The following is a 16,484-nucleotide window of genomic DNA, read 5'->3' on the forward strand; positions in this document are numbered from 1 at the left end:
TAACAGTTGCGTGGGCCCGGAGAGGTTGAGTGGGAGGGCGTTCCTTGAAGGGGAAAAAGAGCTGACAAAGCAATACAAGCAAAGGAGGGAAGAAGAGCCAAAATAAGAGAAAAGAAGAGCGGCTCTACCCGAGGTGGAGTGACGCCGCTGTACACCACTGGATAAGTAAGAGGTGTGGGGCAAAGGGTGGGGGACACTGCTGTTTTTTACCCGTTGTTCTTTTCGGACACTCGTCTTTTAACACGTGCGGTGAACGAGCGCGATATTTGTAGCGGATTCGTAAGGGGCACACGCAAAAAGGTGTGGAGTTGGGTGGAGTGGAAGGGGAGAGTGAGCTGAGGATGATTAGCTCCCATGATATTGAATTAGTTGGACGAGAAATTGCATCAGTGTCGTCAACATTCCCGAGATGTTTGGTCGTATATCCGTTGGGCAAGAAGAATAAGCAGCGATTAGGGATCGGTGAGAGGGATGGTGTTGTGTCCTCCTTTTCTGTGGGCAAAGGAAACGAGAGGTCGGTGGCTTTTAGTACGCCACCTCGGAGCCATCCAGTAAGCTGCATGACGCTGTATGATGACCAAGTTTTCTTCGTGCATGGTAGTAAGTTGGTTGCGTACTCGAGAAAAGGTCGCGAGTTCTTTGCGTTTGATACAAATGTGACGGAGACGCCTCATACTATCTTTGTGTCCACCCCTTTTATCATAATATGTGGAAGTTTCATGGTCACTGGATTTTGTGAAGCAACGGAGCTTGGCTTTTACATGGCCCCAGACCACATAAACGCTATGGTGGCGTTCATTGCACCCTCCGCACAGAAGCGATCTTCTGTTACTTTTAGTGACTATCGCTGTGTTATTGGATGTAGTGACCGTGTCGTTCGTATGCTGTGTGATAACAAACTTTTATCGGAGCTAAGCTGTGAGGCCGCAATCTCAGCATTGTGCGTGAGTGAAACGCAGAATGCAGTATACTATGGCACTGAGGCGGGCTCACTGGGTTGTCTGGACTTTTGTAAGAGTAACGTAATACTAACACGGGTTTTCAGTTATATCCCTAGCGACGCACAGCCGTCCGTAACCGCATTGACGGTGCGTGACATCAACTCTGACTCGAAGGAGGAGGTGGTTGTTGGTAGGTTAGATGGCTCAGTGCAAGTCTTTTTAGTTGACAAGGGTGAGGAAAGCGACGAGCTGACACCGGTCTGCATTTGGTCAGGCTGCGTTGATGGTCGTGTGCTTACCATAGAGACTGGTTTCGTGACACATTCTCAGATGCTTGACGTGATTGTTCACTCTTTCAGTGGGAAAATCACTGCCTTCACAGTTAAGGAGGTGGAGCGTGTTCCGAAAGGAGAAACAGTACCTATGGAACTAATCGAGGACTCCGTTGACGAACAAATTGAGGCTATGGAGAGGGAGATTGAGAGGCTCAGAAAAGAGCTAATGGATACTACGCAAGAGCTGGCGAGGTGCACGGGTTCAACTGTCGTCAATGCCCCTGTATTGGCTGTTTCCTCCACCTTCACTTCGAAGTGTACAATATCCCAACAGGCGGAATCTCCGGCGCTTTTGTTGACGATCGAGTCCGACACCCCGCTAGACAATATCGTCCTGCATAGTGACGTCGAGTTGCACTTTCTTCAGTCGGTGGGGGTTACAATGGTTGAACAGGCAGTTGGACCCGAAAATAATCCATGCGGAGTAACCCGGGCTATTCTTCGACCGCTGCGGGAACACATGTACGGCTGCTCGGTCAGGTTTTGGTTGGAAGACGGACGGCTGGGTGCCGTAAAACTCACTCTTTTGGCCGCCCCGGCACCCCGGACAGCGCAAGTAAAGACTGTTATGCTGAGACCACTACCGCTCTTTTCGCGCGTCGGTTGTAGTGATGTTGCTGACGACAATGATCATGATAGTGTGGAGGTTACGGACCCTTCGGCTGCTCAATCCGTGCTGGAGGTGGAGGGTGACTTCACCGCAAGGGACATGCATAGCTGGCTGCAGCGGATGCTCCCAGGGACACCCGAGTTATATCGGGCAAATCAGGCAACACTACACTACGAAAACGTCTTTTTTCACAGCATCATCAAAGTAGAGTATGGTGACAGGCGTGCGGCATTCTTTACTGGTTCATTGGTTGCGTTGTCCGCCATCAAATGCTTTTTGACGAGCTGCGGATTGGAGCGGTCCTTAGAGGTGAAGGTTGTCGTGTCCCTCCACGATAACGCATTGCAATGTGAGCTACAACATATAGCAACGCGTATTGCTGCTTGTAATAAGGTTGTCAGTGATGTCCAGTTAATTGAAGCCATTCGTGAGATGCAAGGCGACTGCGAAGGGTGCGACATGAGTTTTCTATTGGAGGAGCGCAATCGACTTCTCGCTGAGCCTGAGGTTGTTGGGAAGGATCGCTCACGGGCCTTGCAGAATAAGGAGTACTTGCAGCGTTTCCTCCTACGCCTGTATAACGGTGCATCAGACATAATGCCCCGCCCACCCAAAGCCACATCCGCTGTAGGAGAGGCGCTAGGGGCGGCCTGCAACTGCGGGGATGCCACTGCGCTATTGGCGGAGCTTCGGCGTATTTTTCGTTGTTAAGCTGGAGGTATGTGTGGCTGGCGTCATCGTGTGGCGTGTGTGTGTGTTGACCACGGACGTGCTCTGCACGATCCTTCTCCCTCCCTATGAAGAATGTCATGCCTCATATGGATTGTGTTTGTTATGGGGGATTTCTCTCATGTTTTTTTTACTACATCCCCTTGAATTCTTTCTCTTCCTCTCCTTGTTTTACCCCTGTTTGATATATATATATATATATATATATACGCATTGCCACTGCGCCAGCACTTTCTTTGTGTATCGAGGCGTTGATGGAGCCTCTGTGGGACTCTGGAGGCGCAGCTGGCGGGCAAAGGCTTCCTTCATCGAGCCCAACACATGACCGTTCTGGAAAACAGGCACTTCCTTTTGTGCTTCGGGCCCCTGTACGGCAGGCGACTTTTCACTCATTAGAATTTGTTGAGGGTCTTGTTCAGCATGCTCGTGGTGTGGAGCAGGAGCATAGCGCTTTCACACTGCCCCTTCAGCGGGACTTTGGAGCCAGGCAAGTGCTTTCACGCATAATACAGGAGTCCCAGTGCGTGGAGGGCTGGCCGAAGCTTTTTCCAAAGTCAGATGACGAGTCGTGCCATTTCTCCATGATGCCGTCTTCGTATGTGTTGCGCGCAGGACTCATGCGCGCACTCGGTTTTTCTGCTCCGGGGCACAATGACAACAGCGATAGCCGTGCAGTAACACTAGACAGAGTCATAGTTAGGCCCTCGCGGTTGGTGGACAAGCAAGGTGTTGAGATGCTATTTTACCGTGAGGCGGCGCAGGATCAGCTGAAACATATTGCGCTGTGTGAGTGGTGCGAGGACCTGATTTTCTTCGCGCTTCACCGTGGATTTTCGCCCCTGCAGGTTCAGTGCTTGCTGCTGACGGCGATGCATCTCATGAGGGCCATCGCGGAGGCGCCTTCCAATGCGATAGACGATGACTCAATTGTAGAGGAGCGGTGCACTCGCGTGCTGCAGGAGGCACTGATCGAGCAGTCGTGTTCGTTGCCACGCAAAGTTTATGATGTGCGCCGATCTGTAGAAGATGTCACGTATGAGGAGAAGGATGCAGAGTTCGTTGCCGCTATCGAAGCTAAACTTGCGAAGGAGAAGAATAAGAAACAGCAACAGTTACTGTTGGAGCAACTGGAGAATGCGCCAGTGGAGATTAAGTCGCGACGTGAGGTTGTAAAAAAGAAGGTAGTGTACGAAGTTATTGTTGGGCCGTACTTCACACCACAGGAGCTGGCACAGATACTGAACTTCTTCTGTACCACTGCAGTGCGTCACTGGAGGCTGTTTCATACCTTCCTTTTGGCCGCGCAGCCTTCTGAGACCTGTGACGTTAGCTTAGTTCACGACGATATTTTTCCTTTCTGCGTGCCTCCACTGCAGGAATTTCTGGAGGAGGGCATGCTAAACATGGAGGCCGAACGGCGAGCGGTTGTGGATGAATGTGAAACGCTGCTCAGGAGTATCTTTGAAGAGGAGTTCATGAAGCCCATACGTGAGCTCGAGCAATATCGAAATGAGGCTTTGAGGGTTTCAATTGAAAAGGAGCGGAAAGAGTTCGAGGATAACATGAAAAATGTGTTGGATACCTCAAATTACCGGAGGGTTTCTAGAGCATTTGAGCTGCGCTTGGAAAAGCGGCTCGAACGGAGCGAACTGGCGGCCCCCGAGGTGGCACCTCCGCCCGTAATGGAGCAGCCCGCTGCCGTTTCCTCGAGGCGCGAGAGCATGAGGAGGAAGTCTAGAGTGGCTCACCGTCCGCGCCTGGATTCCCTCGTGGGGAGCCCCGGCATATCGACTACGGCGGCAGCGGCGGTGGCTGCAGAAGCTCAGGTTGATGTGGTCTTTTCTTTGGAGGATGTGGAAGCCCGCATGTCAACACTGGAACACGCCGTGGCGGGAGTCTCCAAAGGGAGGTCAAGAAAGGGTCGTTAGGGGTTTATTTCCTCCTTTCCCTCTTTACCTCTTTTCGTCCTTTCTTTGCTTGATTTATTTTGGCAAGAGGAGTGACCCCGACATGTGTGTGCGTGTGGTCCTGCAATGGTGTGAGAGTCGGAAGTGCGGACGGGGTTGAAGCTTTCTGGCCTTCATAGTTTTGTGTTGCGCTGTGTTTAGTTTCCCTTTATCGTTCCCTTCAAACGGTTCGTTTTTGTGTTAACTTGTCGCGCTCGCCACAGCGGCGCGTGGTTATGCGTTTCCGCGTGTATTTGTTTCTGTGTGCACGTTCTAGCAATGTAGATTATACCAACAGCGCATGCTTTGTTTGTTTAACCCCTCTCTGTTTGGATATTTTGTTCCCTTCCTGCGTTTTTCTTTCTCCGCTCATTGGTGTTTTTTTCTTTTTCGCGGGCAATGCTAACCGATATGTGTATCGCTTGCCTCGCCGTACTTGGGTCGCTGGATGTTGGAGGTTGTCGCGTGGGACAGGGGGAGGGATAGAGGAAGTGGGGATGGGATGAACAGAGGTAGACGAAGGTACGATAAATGGTGTGCGCGCATATCGAGGGTGAGGAACGGCTTCATAGAACTCACAAAATGGGAGGCTGATATCTCTCCGTATGCACACGCATGTCTGTATGTATATGTATATATATATGTGTGTGTATGCGCGTGGAAGTGCTTGTGTTCTGTGTGTTTCCCGGCCCCTTTTTCTTTTTCTTTCCCCCTCTTACATCCCCAGCTTCAGTTGGCGTGGATTTGTACATGCAGGTTAAGTAACTCCTTTTCTTGTCATTCGTCATTATTGCTCGCAATGTGACCACCATGCAGTGCAGACATTGTGGCTTCTCTTATTTGTCTTACCTCTCGCACTTACGTGCCCACAAGGTGCCCACTTAGTTTCCTATTCGCTGACCCTTAGGGTGTTTCTGCTACAGCAGCCCCATGCTGACTTTACGCAAGCAAACACTGCCTGTTGCAACAGCAACACTTCTCTTGCAGCGTCGGGGCGTGGAGTACTGGGGTTCCTCTGTAACGGGACGAACACAACCTTATGCACAGGGTGACTTGATCCCTCGTGTAGACAACATGCGTCATGTTGTAAGCAAATCATCCAGCGCTGCGGCAAATCTTACGGGCAGCAATTTGGGTGTTGCGTACGACAGTGACACTATCTTTTCTGTTGCCGGTTACAGTCGGGCGGAGAAGGAGCACTATCGGCCGCTTCGTGGAATCGCGCGGTATAAAATAGAACCCATGGCAGAGAGCGACACAGTGGCGGCCCAGGGTTTGTTAGAGCAGGCAGAAATGAGCAAAAGTATAAGCTTTGTTGTGTCATGGTGGGGCGGTGTGCTAAAGGATTTTCCTTCTTTGAAGAAAGTATGTGATGATACGTTCAAGGAAGAGTTCACCAGCTTCTATAAGAGCGCCCTGTCGGTGGCGCACGATGATGCCGCCGTGAAGGCTCTGGCGGTGCCGTTTGTGCGGCGCCAGATGCAGGAGCACTACATTAGCTTTCCTATGTTTTGGCGTATAGCAGAGAAGTTAGCGGATGCCATTGAAAAGGTTCCCCAAATGCAGAAACCCGCAAGGAGTGTCTCCCGCATAGCGGTGGAGCGCGTAACGAAAATTGCGCTAAACACAATTGCAGATGAGCCGTGGGCTCTTGATGAGATGACAAGTCCACTGCTTTTTGATGTGTCAAACTTCCGCGCCTGGCATGAGGCGGGAAACTGGTAGAAAATGTGTGTATGAAAGTGACCCCTTTGTTGACGGGCGTAAGGAGATACGTGTGCAAGAGTGCATGGGGCGTCTACTCTTTTCGTGCCTTTTCGTGTTTCTTTTTTTTTTTCAGTGCGCGTGCACAGCAGTTTACACGGAGGCTGTGGGTGTGTGGGATTCCACAGCACTGAAATAAAAATCCAACGTGACTATACCGCAATATCACTGGTGTCGGGAATATTGATGTTGGGAAGGTGGGTAAAGTAGAAGTGATAAATATGGGTGATGATGATAGTAGTATTTATAGCTCGTGATGTGCGCCAGCGTATGTGCATTTTTAAAAATTGAATTCATAGTGTATTTCGAGGCGGGGTAATATAAATCCCTTCCTTTTTTTCCAGAGATGGGCGTAGAAGACGAGCGGTCGTGTGGTGGATGTTTGAACGCATAGGCATCTGGGAGAGTGAGTGGGGATTTGATGTCGTTGGTAAAATTTGCGGGACGGAGATCTCTTAACGAAGGACGCGGCTGGTGAATCTTCCATGTTTTTTTCTCTTTTTGCTACCCGGTACATACATTTGCGTGTGTTTACAACAAGCTGGTGTAATTATCGACGTTGTTGCGTTTCCCCACTTTACGGCACATTCTGCCTTACCTTCTTCTGTACTTGGGGTCACCCACTTTTCTCCCTCATTCTTGAAAACTTGCTTCACCGTGGTATCTCTTTTCTTCGTACACTACTACCACGCCCTCTGTTATTCCTTGTGCCGTTGCTTTATTTGCAACATAAAACCATTTAATCACTTTTACAGAGTGAGGAAAAGGGGAGAAGGGAGGATTTAGTTAAGAATGCGAGGAAGAGGGAGAGGTTCAATGCGGTTCTTTGGTGACCGAGGCGGGATGGAGCGCGGGGCGGGATCGTTTCGTGGGAGAGGCGGCAGCCGCAGTATGGGGGGAAGAGGATTTTCACGTGGTGCTGGCACAAGCAGAGGAGGCAATAACACGGGTTATACGGCCACAAAGCACAACGAACCATTGGATGGTAGTGGTCGTAACAGCAAAACTGACAACAATAAATTCAGCACTAACGACAAAAGCATCGCCGGAAAGGCAGTTGACAAGCGCCCTGTGCCGAGTCAGACCCAGCGCGTTGTAACCACGGTGACAGAAAATGGTACGGAGTTACCGAAAAAACTCAACACCAAGGTGTTTGTTGATGGTCTGCCATACGAAAACGAGGTGAAGTCGAGCTCGCTGAGTGTGGAGGAGGAGTTGATGCAGTTTGTGATTGCATGGAAGGTGGGAAAGCCACTGCGCCTCATCAAGAAGGACGGACAGGGTTTTGGGTTCCTTGTTTTCCAATCTCCGCACAGCGTGGATGTTGCAGTGCGGGTTTTGAATGGCCGCAAATTCCTTGGGCGTTCACTGCGAGTGGAGGTGCCGAAACCGAGGGATATGGAAGGTGCTGGGGGATCTTATGGTGCCAATGATTCCGGGAAGTGCAGTTATGCCCGACAAGTTCTTCTTTCAGACTTAGCTAAGGTAGCACAACCGGAGATTATCCGAGAGATTCTGAGGGACGTGGCACCCCAGTTAGAGAAGCGCTTGGATTCAATAAAGATGACCTCCAAGAATCGGAAAGCTTTCTTGACCTTCCAGTCCTCCGAGGACGTCGAGGCTGCCGTGAAGTTCCTTGATGGGTTTTCTATGTTCGGTCGTCGTATCAGCGCAGCGCAGGCTGCAGCGCCGGGGTCATTACCGTATTCCAAGGCCCCCATTCGCAGTACCGCACTTCATGCCGCCGAAGGTGTGCTGGTGGGAGACGGTGACGCCGATATGGTTGCGGCCGCCGGGCCCAATCACGGGGATGAGGGTGAATTAGTCGTGCCTTTGGGCCTCGATGTTCCTCCGGCAAACAGACCAGTGAATGGAATGGAGAAGCGGAAGCCTGCGCCCGCCGCAGCTGCAAAGCCCAATGCGCTTCCCAGCAACATCACTGGTGTGACGGAAAAATATAACTTACTTGACAATGGTCCTGCAGAGGTGTTTGTTGGAAATTTAGGTGAAGACGTGACGGAAGAACAACTGAAGGCCCACTTTTCGGTCTGTGGGAAAATAAACAGCTGCAAAATTATCGTGAATAAGAACACCAGGTTGCCCACGGGTATTGCAAGTATCGTATTCGCTATCCCTGCTTATGCTGCATATGCGCAGAAACATATGCATGGCTCCTGCCTCCGTGGGCACGTTCTTCGGGTGGATCGTGGTGAAGAGGCCAGCGCCCCACTCGTCTCGGAGTTGCCGCCGCGGGATGATGAGGAAACAATTGACGAGGACGGTTACATGGAGCATTTCGGTGTTACAAACAAGAAAGAGTACTTCAAGGGCACGTCATTCGAAGAGAAACCCGGCTGTGGGAAGAAGAGGGCGAGGGACAGCGAAGCAGGCGGTGAGAAGCGAAAGGGCAAGGGTAAGAAGAATAAAGGTGAACCTCCGAAAAAAGCATCGTCGCCGAAAACCTCACATGGCTGCGGCACAAATGGGAGTCACCACTCTCGCGGTGATGATGACGACGACGACGACGAGGAGCATTTCTTCGATGTTGATGAGGGTGATAACGTTCGGGCAAAGCCCACAGGGAAACAAAAGAACACCAAGAAGGGAGCTCCCGTTCCCCGGAAGGGAGTGAAAAAAAAGGGGAAGGGGAAGAAATCTTCTTAGCGGAATGCATGTGAGGCGATAACCGTTTCGTATTTACTCTTCAAGGACTTCCTGCTGCAACCCTCGTGGTGAGTGGGGAGTGGTGGTGGTGGTGGTTGGGCCACTTATTTGGGTGCGCGCCGTATTCATAAGCGCACTTATGCCTACGTGTAAACTCGCGCCTCTGTTTGTGCTCCTTGACTGAGGTGACCATAATATAAAGCGACTAAGGAAGGGAACGAAGATGAACTAGTTCTTTCACTAAAAATTTAAACAATATCGTCGGGTGTTATGTCTTCCGACTAGTCACCACTTGTCACTTTGATTTTACTGTTGCTAACATTTTTGTCTTTGCGCTCCTCACATTTGGAAACGATACGTTTCCCGTCTCCGCTTTCGTTGTATTTCTTTTATCGCGTCAGGTATCGGATAATTTGATTTGCTTTTTTTTTTTTTTTAGTAGCCCCTTCATCGGCAAATTATTTGAGAGGTGGGTTTGCATCACGTGTTGAATGCCGCCGGTTACGGGCCGCCCCATCGGACGCGCCCCCGCCCCGCATCCCGTCATACGCCGCACTCGCAGTTGGAGGGGCATCATGCAGGTGCGTTTTAATGATACCCGCGCTGACCGTAACCGGATTCTCAAACATGCGTTTCTATGGGCACCAGTGCGTATCTTTGGAATATGTTTCGTTACCACCACAATGATATACTTCACCATTGGTCACGACCGCTTTATGCATACGCTATTTGGCTATGAGTCGGAAATGCACTATGAGGCCCGTGTTAATCCCGACGCCAGTATCTTAATTGGGGACACACTCTTAGACAAGGATCGTGCTTGGAAATCACCCCTTCGAAATTTAGAGAAACCACTTCATCCACGCCGTGAATTCGACGTCCTGCGCGACCCCAAATCGACATAATGCCCCCGACCTTGTTATATCTCTGACAATGTCCGGGCTGCGTTGCGGAGTTGGAGATGGTGCCCAGCATGCCTTCCCTTTTGTCGTTGTTGTTGTTGAGTGTCTGAGGTTTGGGTTGTTATTCGCAGTCTAGGAATTATCGCATGTCTTTCTTTTCACCCTTTGTTTCGCTTATATTCCCTTCGCAGCTGCTTTGTTGTATTGTTGCATGTTGTATTTTCGGGACATGTTTGTGGAACACACCCGTGGGCCGGCATGTGGGTGCGTATCTGTACGTTCAATTCCTTGTGGCGTGCCATCTTTTCGCCCGTTGGTTCCATAAACTTCGTGTCATTGACCAGAGCTGTCTCTTGTGACCGGTATTCCACCCCCCCCCCCCACACGTAAAGACAGCTATTCATTTTTGTTTTGTCAATAGCGATCTTCCGTTTCTAACTGGTAATGCCTTTACATGGGCACCCCCTTGCGGATAAATTGCTGGTTCGCTGCACGTTATGTAATACTGGTGGGAGATAACTTTGTCTCTGCGTGTGTGAACACCTTTCTTTCTTTCTTTTCCCCTACCCTTTTAATTGCACTCTCGTTCTCTCTAATATATGCTAAATTCGTAGAGCCGCGAGGAGAAGGGTTCCCCACACCTTCATTAGTCAGTGTTTTATCAAATATTAACATTTAGATAATTGTGGCTTGCGGGCTCAATCCTACAGTATCCACACTATGGCTAGTCTCACAGATGATGACATCCGGGTATCGCCATTATGGGAACATATGAAGAAGGTTCTGCTGCAAGTTGTTCAGCAGCAGCCGAGTTGTGCATTGGAGGCGGTTGTCCCGGCATCGCTAACTGTACAAACGGGTACCTCCGTGCCACCTCGAGTTACCACAGAATTTGGTGACCACAGACCCAAAGTTGTGAACACCGTCCCGCCTGATGCTTTGGAGAATCTCCGATGGGCCTCAAGTTTTGGGACAGCGTTGGTGCCGCCGAAGCCACGCCGTAAGCCACAAGAAGATGAGGAAGACATGATTCCGGAAGACATCGAGGAGGAGGAGGAGGAAGTGCTCGGAGAGGTTGGGGACGTGGTGGCAGAGCAGGCGATATTTAATTCGGTTGGCGAGGGTTTACCTCCTGAAGAGGCCTTCCGACTAGTTGTTGGCATGAAGCAGCTGATGCGCACGGAGCCGCTTGCAAACGTACGCTTCTGGGGTAAATTTTACGGCAGCGTTGGGGATTATTACATCGTGGAGACGAAGATTGACCCCAACCGTATCCCTGAGGAGGGTGATGAGGACGGGTTCGATGAGGTGGATGAGGAGGAGGACGGTGAGCCAGTCGAGAATATTGCCGATGTATTGTTTGCCCATGGGCCTAAGGCTCATGCCGACACCGGCGTGGAATCTTCGGGAACCGGTTTGAACGAGTTTGTATACTATGCTGCCAACACCACTGACCCTACACGATGGGCTCGGCTTCCTGACGTGACCCCAACACAAATCATCGCCGCCCGTCTTATCCGCCGCGGGTTCACAGGTGATCTAGAGGCCACTGTTGACACACACCCGCGGTTCCCTGGCTGCGAGAAACACTATGTTCGTGCTCAGATCGCCCGCATCAACTGCACTTGCAGAGTTGCGCCAATTGATATGTACACAACGGAGGGTGCCGTACCGGTTGAAGAGGATGAAGACGGCAACTTGCTGCCTCCGCCGGCTACCGTACCGGCGTACTCCGTGCTTCCCCCTTTAATTCCGCAGGAAGTTCCTGATGAGGAGGATGCCGAAGCTATTGAGCCCGTGAAGTCATGGTTTTATGGTTACCGTGACGATGAGTTGCTTCAGGGAAAATATTGGGTTCACATCGCGCCCACATTACTTCTGAATGGTCGCACTGTTGCATCTGAGCAGGAGACGGCTGGCGACGATGATGGGAGAGGAGGGGAGGTTGACCACAGTGAGAAGATTCATCCATTTCTGTGTGAGGTGAGTCGTGATGAACCCCTGCGATACACGTGTCACAGTCGTAGCCAACTCCCTGCATGGTCTTTCCGCAAAGCATTTCACGATGAAAGCAGTAAGAAGCGAACATACGTAGCCCGCTCATGTCTGTGGCCTGGCGCCTACACATATGTTGTTACGGAGCTGGGGAAGCCTGGTAGTAGTTTCCAGAGCGTTTATATTGGTTCTGGATTGAAGAGTCTGCAGGGTGTCAATTACGCCCCGAAACTTCCCCCGCGCTGCCTTGTCGAGTACCCGGAGGTCGATTTGCTCCTACAGCGCGATGGCACGTTGGATGATGAGCTCGAATATGCACCACCACCACCAAAGCCTGAAGATGCTGGGGAAGATGAAGAAGAATATGATTAGAGAGGAAGAGAAGAAGTACATGCATATGAGCCTGCATGAGAGTAAGATGGAAGGAGTTTGTAGAGCTGGATATGCTGCAAAAAGATTACCGCCTGCACTCCCTTTTTGACGTGGTTGTTCGTTTTTTTTTTCGCCATTGGCATGCGCTGGCTTTACTCTTTTTCTTTCTTGTTTTTGCATGTTCGCCTTTGATGTATAAAAAACGGTTACCTCCTACAAAAACGGAAAAAAAAAGGAAGAGAAACAAAGAAGAAAGAAAAGAGGAAAAGTGGGGAACTGAGTTATAGAAGTGTTTGTATGAGGGTGAAAAGGGGAGAGATGCACTATGGGGACCAGAAAAGAAACGGAATGTTATAAAAAAAAGGACAGTGAGGAGTGTATAAAGGGTTAGAAAAAAATATTTCGCTCCATGTGAGAAAGGAGTGAAGCTTGTGTGGGCATTATTAACATTGTAGAATACCCACAGGTAAATGTAGGGAAAAGGAAAGAGGGAAAGAGAAAACAAAAAGGGGAGAGTGAAAGAGAAGGAGAGTCATTATGAAAAGTAAATGGGAAAAAGTATATATATATATATATATATATACGGGTCTTGATGTTTTGTTGTCAAACGACCATCACTTTTTCTCATCGGTTCCTCTTTTTCGAAATGTGGTGCACATGTAAATGCAACCGTTCCCTTTTCTGACTTCCTTTTCTTTTTGTGACACTTAATCATCGCTCCCTGGCGCTTTTCTCGCCTTATCATTTGGTTAACTTCTATTACCCTTTTTTCTTTTGGTTTTGTAACTTCCCCTTATTGTTGTTATTATTATTCTCTTTCCTCTTTCCTCCCTCCTCCCTTTCTCTTTATTTTATCTCCAAGATATTCTTAAGATATTTTTTCGCACAGGACAAGAAATTATTGCATATAGGTTGCGTTAGTTCGTTGCATATAACAAAGCAGTAGTTCTCCCATACAATGAACATTCCTTAGTCATGAAGAGTTGTGTAGGTGAATCATTAACTCTTATGTGAAGGTGCCATATTTTTCTTTAAGAGGGGAATGAGAAAGTAGATGGTTTGCTCCCTTCTCGCCTTCCATATGGGTGTCTCTTCTTTTTTTTTTTGTGGGGGGGGGTGGAGAAGGGACGCCACAGCGAGGCGTGAAATGTCAACTGGTCACTCAGGTGTCAGACATCATGTTGAAATAGCGATAGTAATAACAATAATAATAATAATGACAGTTGATGTTGGTATAACCTCTGGGAAAGAGAGTGGATTGCATGTACCACTCGGCTATACATTCAACTGGATTATTGATAGAATTTATTGTTGTGCGCGGCTGCAAGTTTTGCATAAGTGTCGTGGGAAATATTCTCCAACTGTTTGCTCAAAAATGGGAGTGGTGTGCAGGTTTCCTATTTGCTCATACATCCTTATTGGTATTTCTCTCGGCCAATTTCCCCGACGGTACGGTATTGCGTTGTGTGTCGCGATGTTTGTGTACTTTGTTTTTGATAGAGCGCTAACATCTTGTGTTTGTTTCATTTATCGTCTTCAGAAGCGGCAGTGGCACGTGAGCGTACCGCTATCACATAGGTTTACTATACCATTTAATATGAGTAACCGCACATAGTGTCTTTCCTGCAATTGCTGCTACGATTACAGTACTCGCTTCAGGGTCGCCGCTTACATATCGCATGCAGTTGCGTATATAAGACAAGACACCGCAAAAGCATTTTTTTCCTTTGTTTTTTGTTCTTCCTTCACAAAGTAGATGAAGCGGGCGGTTGCAGCTCAGAAGGCGGTTGGTGGCGCTGTGGCAAAGCGCTCAGTGGCAAACGCTAACGCCCCTCGCACTCGGTTGCCATTTCTTCGCAATGTCGCACAGAACGCACGGCGTTCACCCGACACTTATCGTACGGCAACACCCTTCACGTCATATCCGCCGCATGTCAGCGGCCAGCAGCAGAAGAAACCGACAAGCCACGTGCTTTACAAGGATCCGCAGTGCATAATAGTGAATGATGCATATCCCAAATCGCGGTTGCATTGTCTTGTCATACCACTTGATCTTTCTCTTGACTCGCTTAGCGCCTTACGCCCCAATCACGTGCCATTGCTGCAGCACTTAATGGAAGTAGCGGAGCAATACGTGCAGTTTACACGCGAGGATGCGGCTTCAAATGAGGCAGGGATTCAGGCGCTTTCATTCATGACGGGATTTCATTCCCTCCCGTCGTTGCCGCAACTCCACATGCACCTTATCTCACGCGACCTCGACGGTCCCTGCATGAAGACCAAGAAACATTACAACAGCTTTGCCACACCGTTTTTCTTGCCAGCTGACCAGGTGGTGAATGACTTACGGAAGAATGGATGCGTGACCCTTAATCGAAATGTGGAGGAACTGAACCGGTTTGAACATGAGGAACCGCGATGCCTGTGGTGTGGGCTAAACCCTGGTGGTTTTCAGCAGCTGCGCGTCCACCTCCGCACCTGTAAGGGTAACCGTGCGTATGTAGCATCATCTACGGCTCCAGTGCAACAGTAGGCAATGTTGTAAACACAGGGGTATGCGTGTATGTATGTACGTGCTTGTGTGTGCGCGTTTGGCGCCGTTTTACAATTTTCATTGGAACTCTGCTTTGGCTCTCCGCTGTTGCTTTAACTGTTGTTGCTGACTGCACGGTCCATACAACTATTACCTACTCGCCTGCATAGAGAGTTTAAATCCTTTCGCCTTTCCTATGTTTCCTTTGTTTTCTCCGTGTGGCTTGAGTGACGTTAGCCTTTAGGGGGCTGGATAACCGAGGTGGAGACAAACCCGCGTTTTCTTAAGCTTCCCCCCCGCACGCGCGTGCCCATACGATATTTTACTCTTTTAAGCACTTAGCGTGTATACAAGTACGGACGGACGCACAATAATTCGAAAAAAATAAAGCTGCGGTTTCTGGTTGTTTAGCTACTATTTTGTCCGTCGCTGCCATTAGTGTTTACTTCTGCGTGTGATGCAGCCGCAGAGCTCCCTTTTCCGCGCGCGGGCCCAAGCGCATGGCGAGGCCCGTCCAAATGGTACTGGCGCACTGACTGAAAATGCCGTGGCGGAGAATGATCAGATTATGTCCGCATTGCTTAGTGACGTGAGGGCTGTAAAGAAAAACTTCACCTCCATGGGCGTCGAGGTGCGGCGACAGAATTCTTTTTTAGACTCACTTCAAGATACATTTGGACGTACGCGCGCGCGCTTAAACCGTACGATGAGGTACTTGAACCTGCCGGAACTCACAAGTGCGAAACATATGTGGGTGCTTTTCGTGTTCGTGTTCGTCGTCCTTGTGCTGATATATATAATGCTGAAGTCCCGGTGAGGCCGCTCCGCGTGTTGTTGACGGCAGTGGATGTTGTTGTGACTTTCCTTCCTTCCCTTCCACCTTAAAATTATTGCACTTGCCGTTGCGTCGTTTGCATTTCTACGCCTCACTGCCATTGCTTTGTATGTGTGCGTGCGTAGTGTCTCTTTGTCTCTTTCTTTCTGTTTCTCTTTGTTGTCGTTGTTGTTTGCGTGTCACCGTCATTTTTTCCCTTCTCCTCCCTTCATTTTTTTTTTGATGGCTGTAGACATTAATTTACTGAGGTACTCCGCCTTGTTATGATATGTTTGGGAGGATGGAGGGGGGCAGCATGTGGCTTACTCCGTTCAGTCAATCACTTTTCTTGGATATGTCTGATATAAAAATAAGTAAGTAAATATATATGTGTTTATTTGTAACTGTATTCGCTTGTGTTCGTGAATGCATCTGTTCTCCTCTTGCTTTGTTGTGTTATCTTCTGCTATTTCTCTTTTCTTCTTTTTGTTTCTTTCTCCGTCCCCCTCTATCATACTTCTCGTAACGGATAATATTATTAACCTCCTGATTTTCGCTGTCTCTTTTTGGCAGACAAATCGAGCATAATTATTTTTTCTTTTTGTTTTACTTTTGGTGTATCCAATCCGAAAGCATCTACACTAGTATTTGCTACGCGTTTATCCTTTACTATTTTACTTTTTCCCCCTAATTTATTGGGAGAACTGGCGCCACTGACGTGAGTTCTCCGCACCCCTTCACTTTAATTCAACTGCCACTTTATCGTTATTTTCTTACTAATATTAGTTTTAATATCCTTCAACTGACTAGAAGTTTCTGGTGGTCTTTTTAAAGTTTTGACTAATCTTGTTTTATTTCGTGTTGTTTAATTTTTTTTTT

General features: G+C 49.0%; 9 protein-coding genes across 9 annotated transcripts; all 9 read left to right on the top strand.

Moving 5' to 3' along the window:
* Positions 1 to 341: 341 nt before the first annotated feature.
* On the top strand, positions 342 to 2,597 carry TEOVI_000027400 (intergrin alpha chain protein, putative; the record flags this gene model as incomplete). The annotated part of the gene is made up of 1 exon (XM_067221453.1): positions 342 to 2,597. The coding sequence occupies one exon, from the start codon at positions 342 to 344 to the stop codon at positions 2,595 to 2,597; it is 2,256 nt and encodes a 751-aa protein (XP_067077554.1).
* Positions 2,598 to 2,869: 272 nt separating this feature from the next.
* Positions 2,870 to 4,543, top strand: TEOVI_000027500 (uncharacterized protein; the record flags this gene model as incomplete). The annotated part of the gene is made up of 1 exon (XM_067221454.1): positions 2,870 to 4,543. The coding sequence occupies one exon, from the start codon at positions 2,870 to 2,872 to the stop codon at positions 4,541 to 4,543; it is 1,674 nt and encodes a 557-aa protein (XP_067077555.1).
* Positions 4,544 to 5,491: 948 nt separating this feature from the next.
* Positions 5,492 to 6,286, top strand: TEOVI_000027600 (NADH-ubiquinone oxidoreductase complex I subunit, putative; the record flags this gene model as incomplete). Its single annotated transcript, XM_067221455.1, has 1 exon — positions 5,492 to 6,286. The coding sequence occupies one exon, from the start codon at positions 5,492 to 5,494 to the stop codon at positions 6,284 to 6,286; it is 795 nt and encodes a 264-aa protein (XP_067077556.1).
* An 831-nt stretch (positions 6,287 to 7,117) lies between these two features.
* TEOVI_000027700 (Triple RNA binding domain protein 3) lies at positions 7,118 to 8,989 on the top strand (the record flags this gene model as incomplete). The annotated part of the gene is made up of 1 exon (XM_067221456.1): positions 7,118 to 8,989. One exon carries the CDS (start codon positions 7,118 to 7,120, stop codon positions 8,987 to 8,989), a length of 1,872 nt encoding a protein of 623 aa, XP_067077557.1.
* Positions 8,990 to 9,480: 491 nt separating this feature from the next.
* Positions 9,481 to 9,894, top strand: TEOVI_000027800 (uncharacterized protein; the record flags this gene model as incomplete). Its single annotated transcript, XM_067221457.1, has 1 exon — positions 9,481 to 9,894. The coding sequence occupies one exon, from the start codon at positions 9,481 to 9,483 to the stop codon at positions 9,892 to 9,894; it is 414 nt and encodes a 137-aa protein (XP_067077558.1).
* A 717-nt stretch (positions 9,895 to 10,611) lies between these two features.
* Positions 10,612 to 12,258, top strand: TEOVI_000027900 (flagellar radial spoke protein-like, putative; the record flags this gene model as incomplete). Its single annotated transcript, XM_067221458.1, has 1 exon — positions 10,612 to 12,258. The coding sequence occupies one exon, from the start codon at positions 10,612 to 10,614 to the stop codon at positions 12,256 to 12,258; it is 1,647 nt and encodes a 548-aa protein (XP_067077559.1).
* A 1,147-nt stretch (positions 12,259 to 13,405) lies between these two features.
* Positions 13,406 to 13,873, top strand: TEOVI_000028000 (uncharacterized protein; the record flags this gene model as incomplete). Its single annotated transcript, XM_067221459.1, has 1 exon — positions 13,406 to 13,873. One exon carries the CDS (start codon positions 13,406 to 13,408, stop codon positions 13,871 to 13,873), a length of 468 nt encoding a protein of 155 aa, XP_067077560.1.
* A 141-nt stretch (positions 13,874 to 14,014) lies between these two features.
* Positions 14,015 to 14,791, top strand: TEOVI_000028100 (Scavenger mRNA decapping enzyme C-term binding, putative; the record flags this gene model as incomplete). Its single annotated transcript, XM_067221460.1, has 1 exon — positions 14,015 to 14,791. One exon carries the CDS (start codon positions 14,015 to 14,017, stop codon positions 14,789 to 14,791), a length of 777 nt encoding a protein of 258 aa, XP_067077561.1.
* A 457-nt stretch (positions 14,792 to 15,248) lies between these two features.
* TEOVI_000028200 (Golgi vesicular membrane trafficking protein, putative) lies at positions 15,249 to 15,608 on the top strand (the record flags this gene model as incomplete). The annotated part of the gene is made up of 1 exon (XM_067221461.1): positions 15,249 to 15,608. The coding sequence occupies one exon, from the start codon at positions 15,249 to 15,251 to the stop codon at positions 15,606 to 15,608; it is 360 nt and encodes a 119-aa protein (XP_067077562.1).
* Positions 15,609 to 16,484: the final 876 nt, after the last annotated feature.

The sequence above is a fragment of the Trypanosoma equiperdum genome (genome assembly GCF_001457755.1).
Source record: "Trypanosoma equiperdum strain OVI genome assembly, contig: ctg_144, whole genome shotgun sequence".
NCBI classification, from domain to species: domain Eukaryota; phylum Euglenozoa; class Kinetoplastea; order Trypanosomatida; family Trypanosomatidae; genus Trypanosoma; species Trypanosoma equiperdum.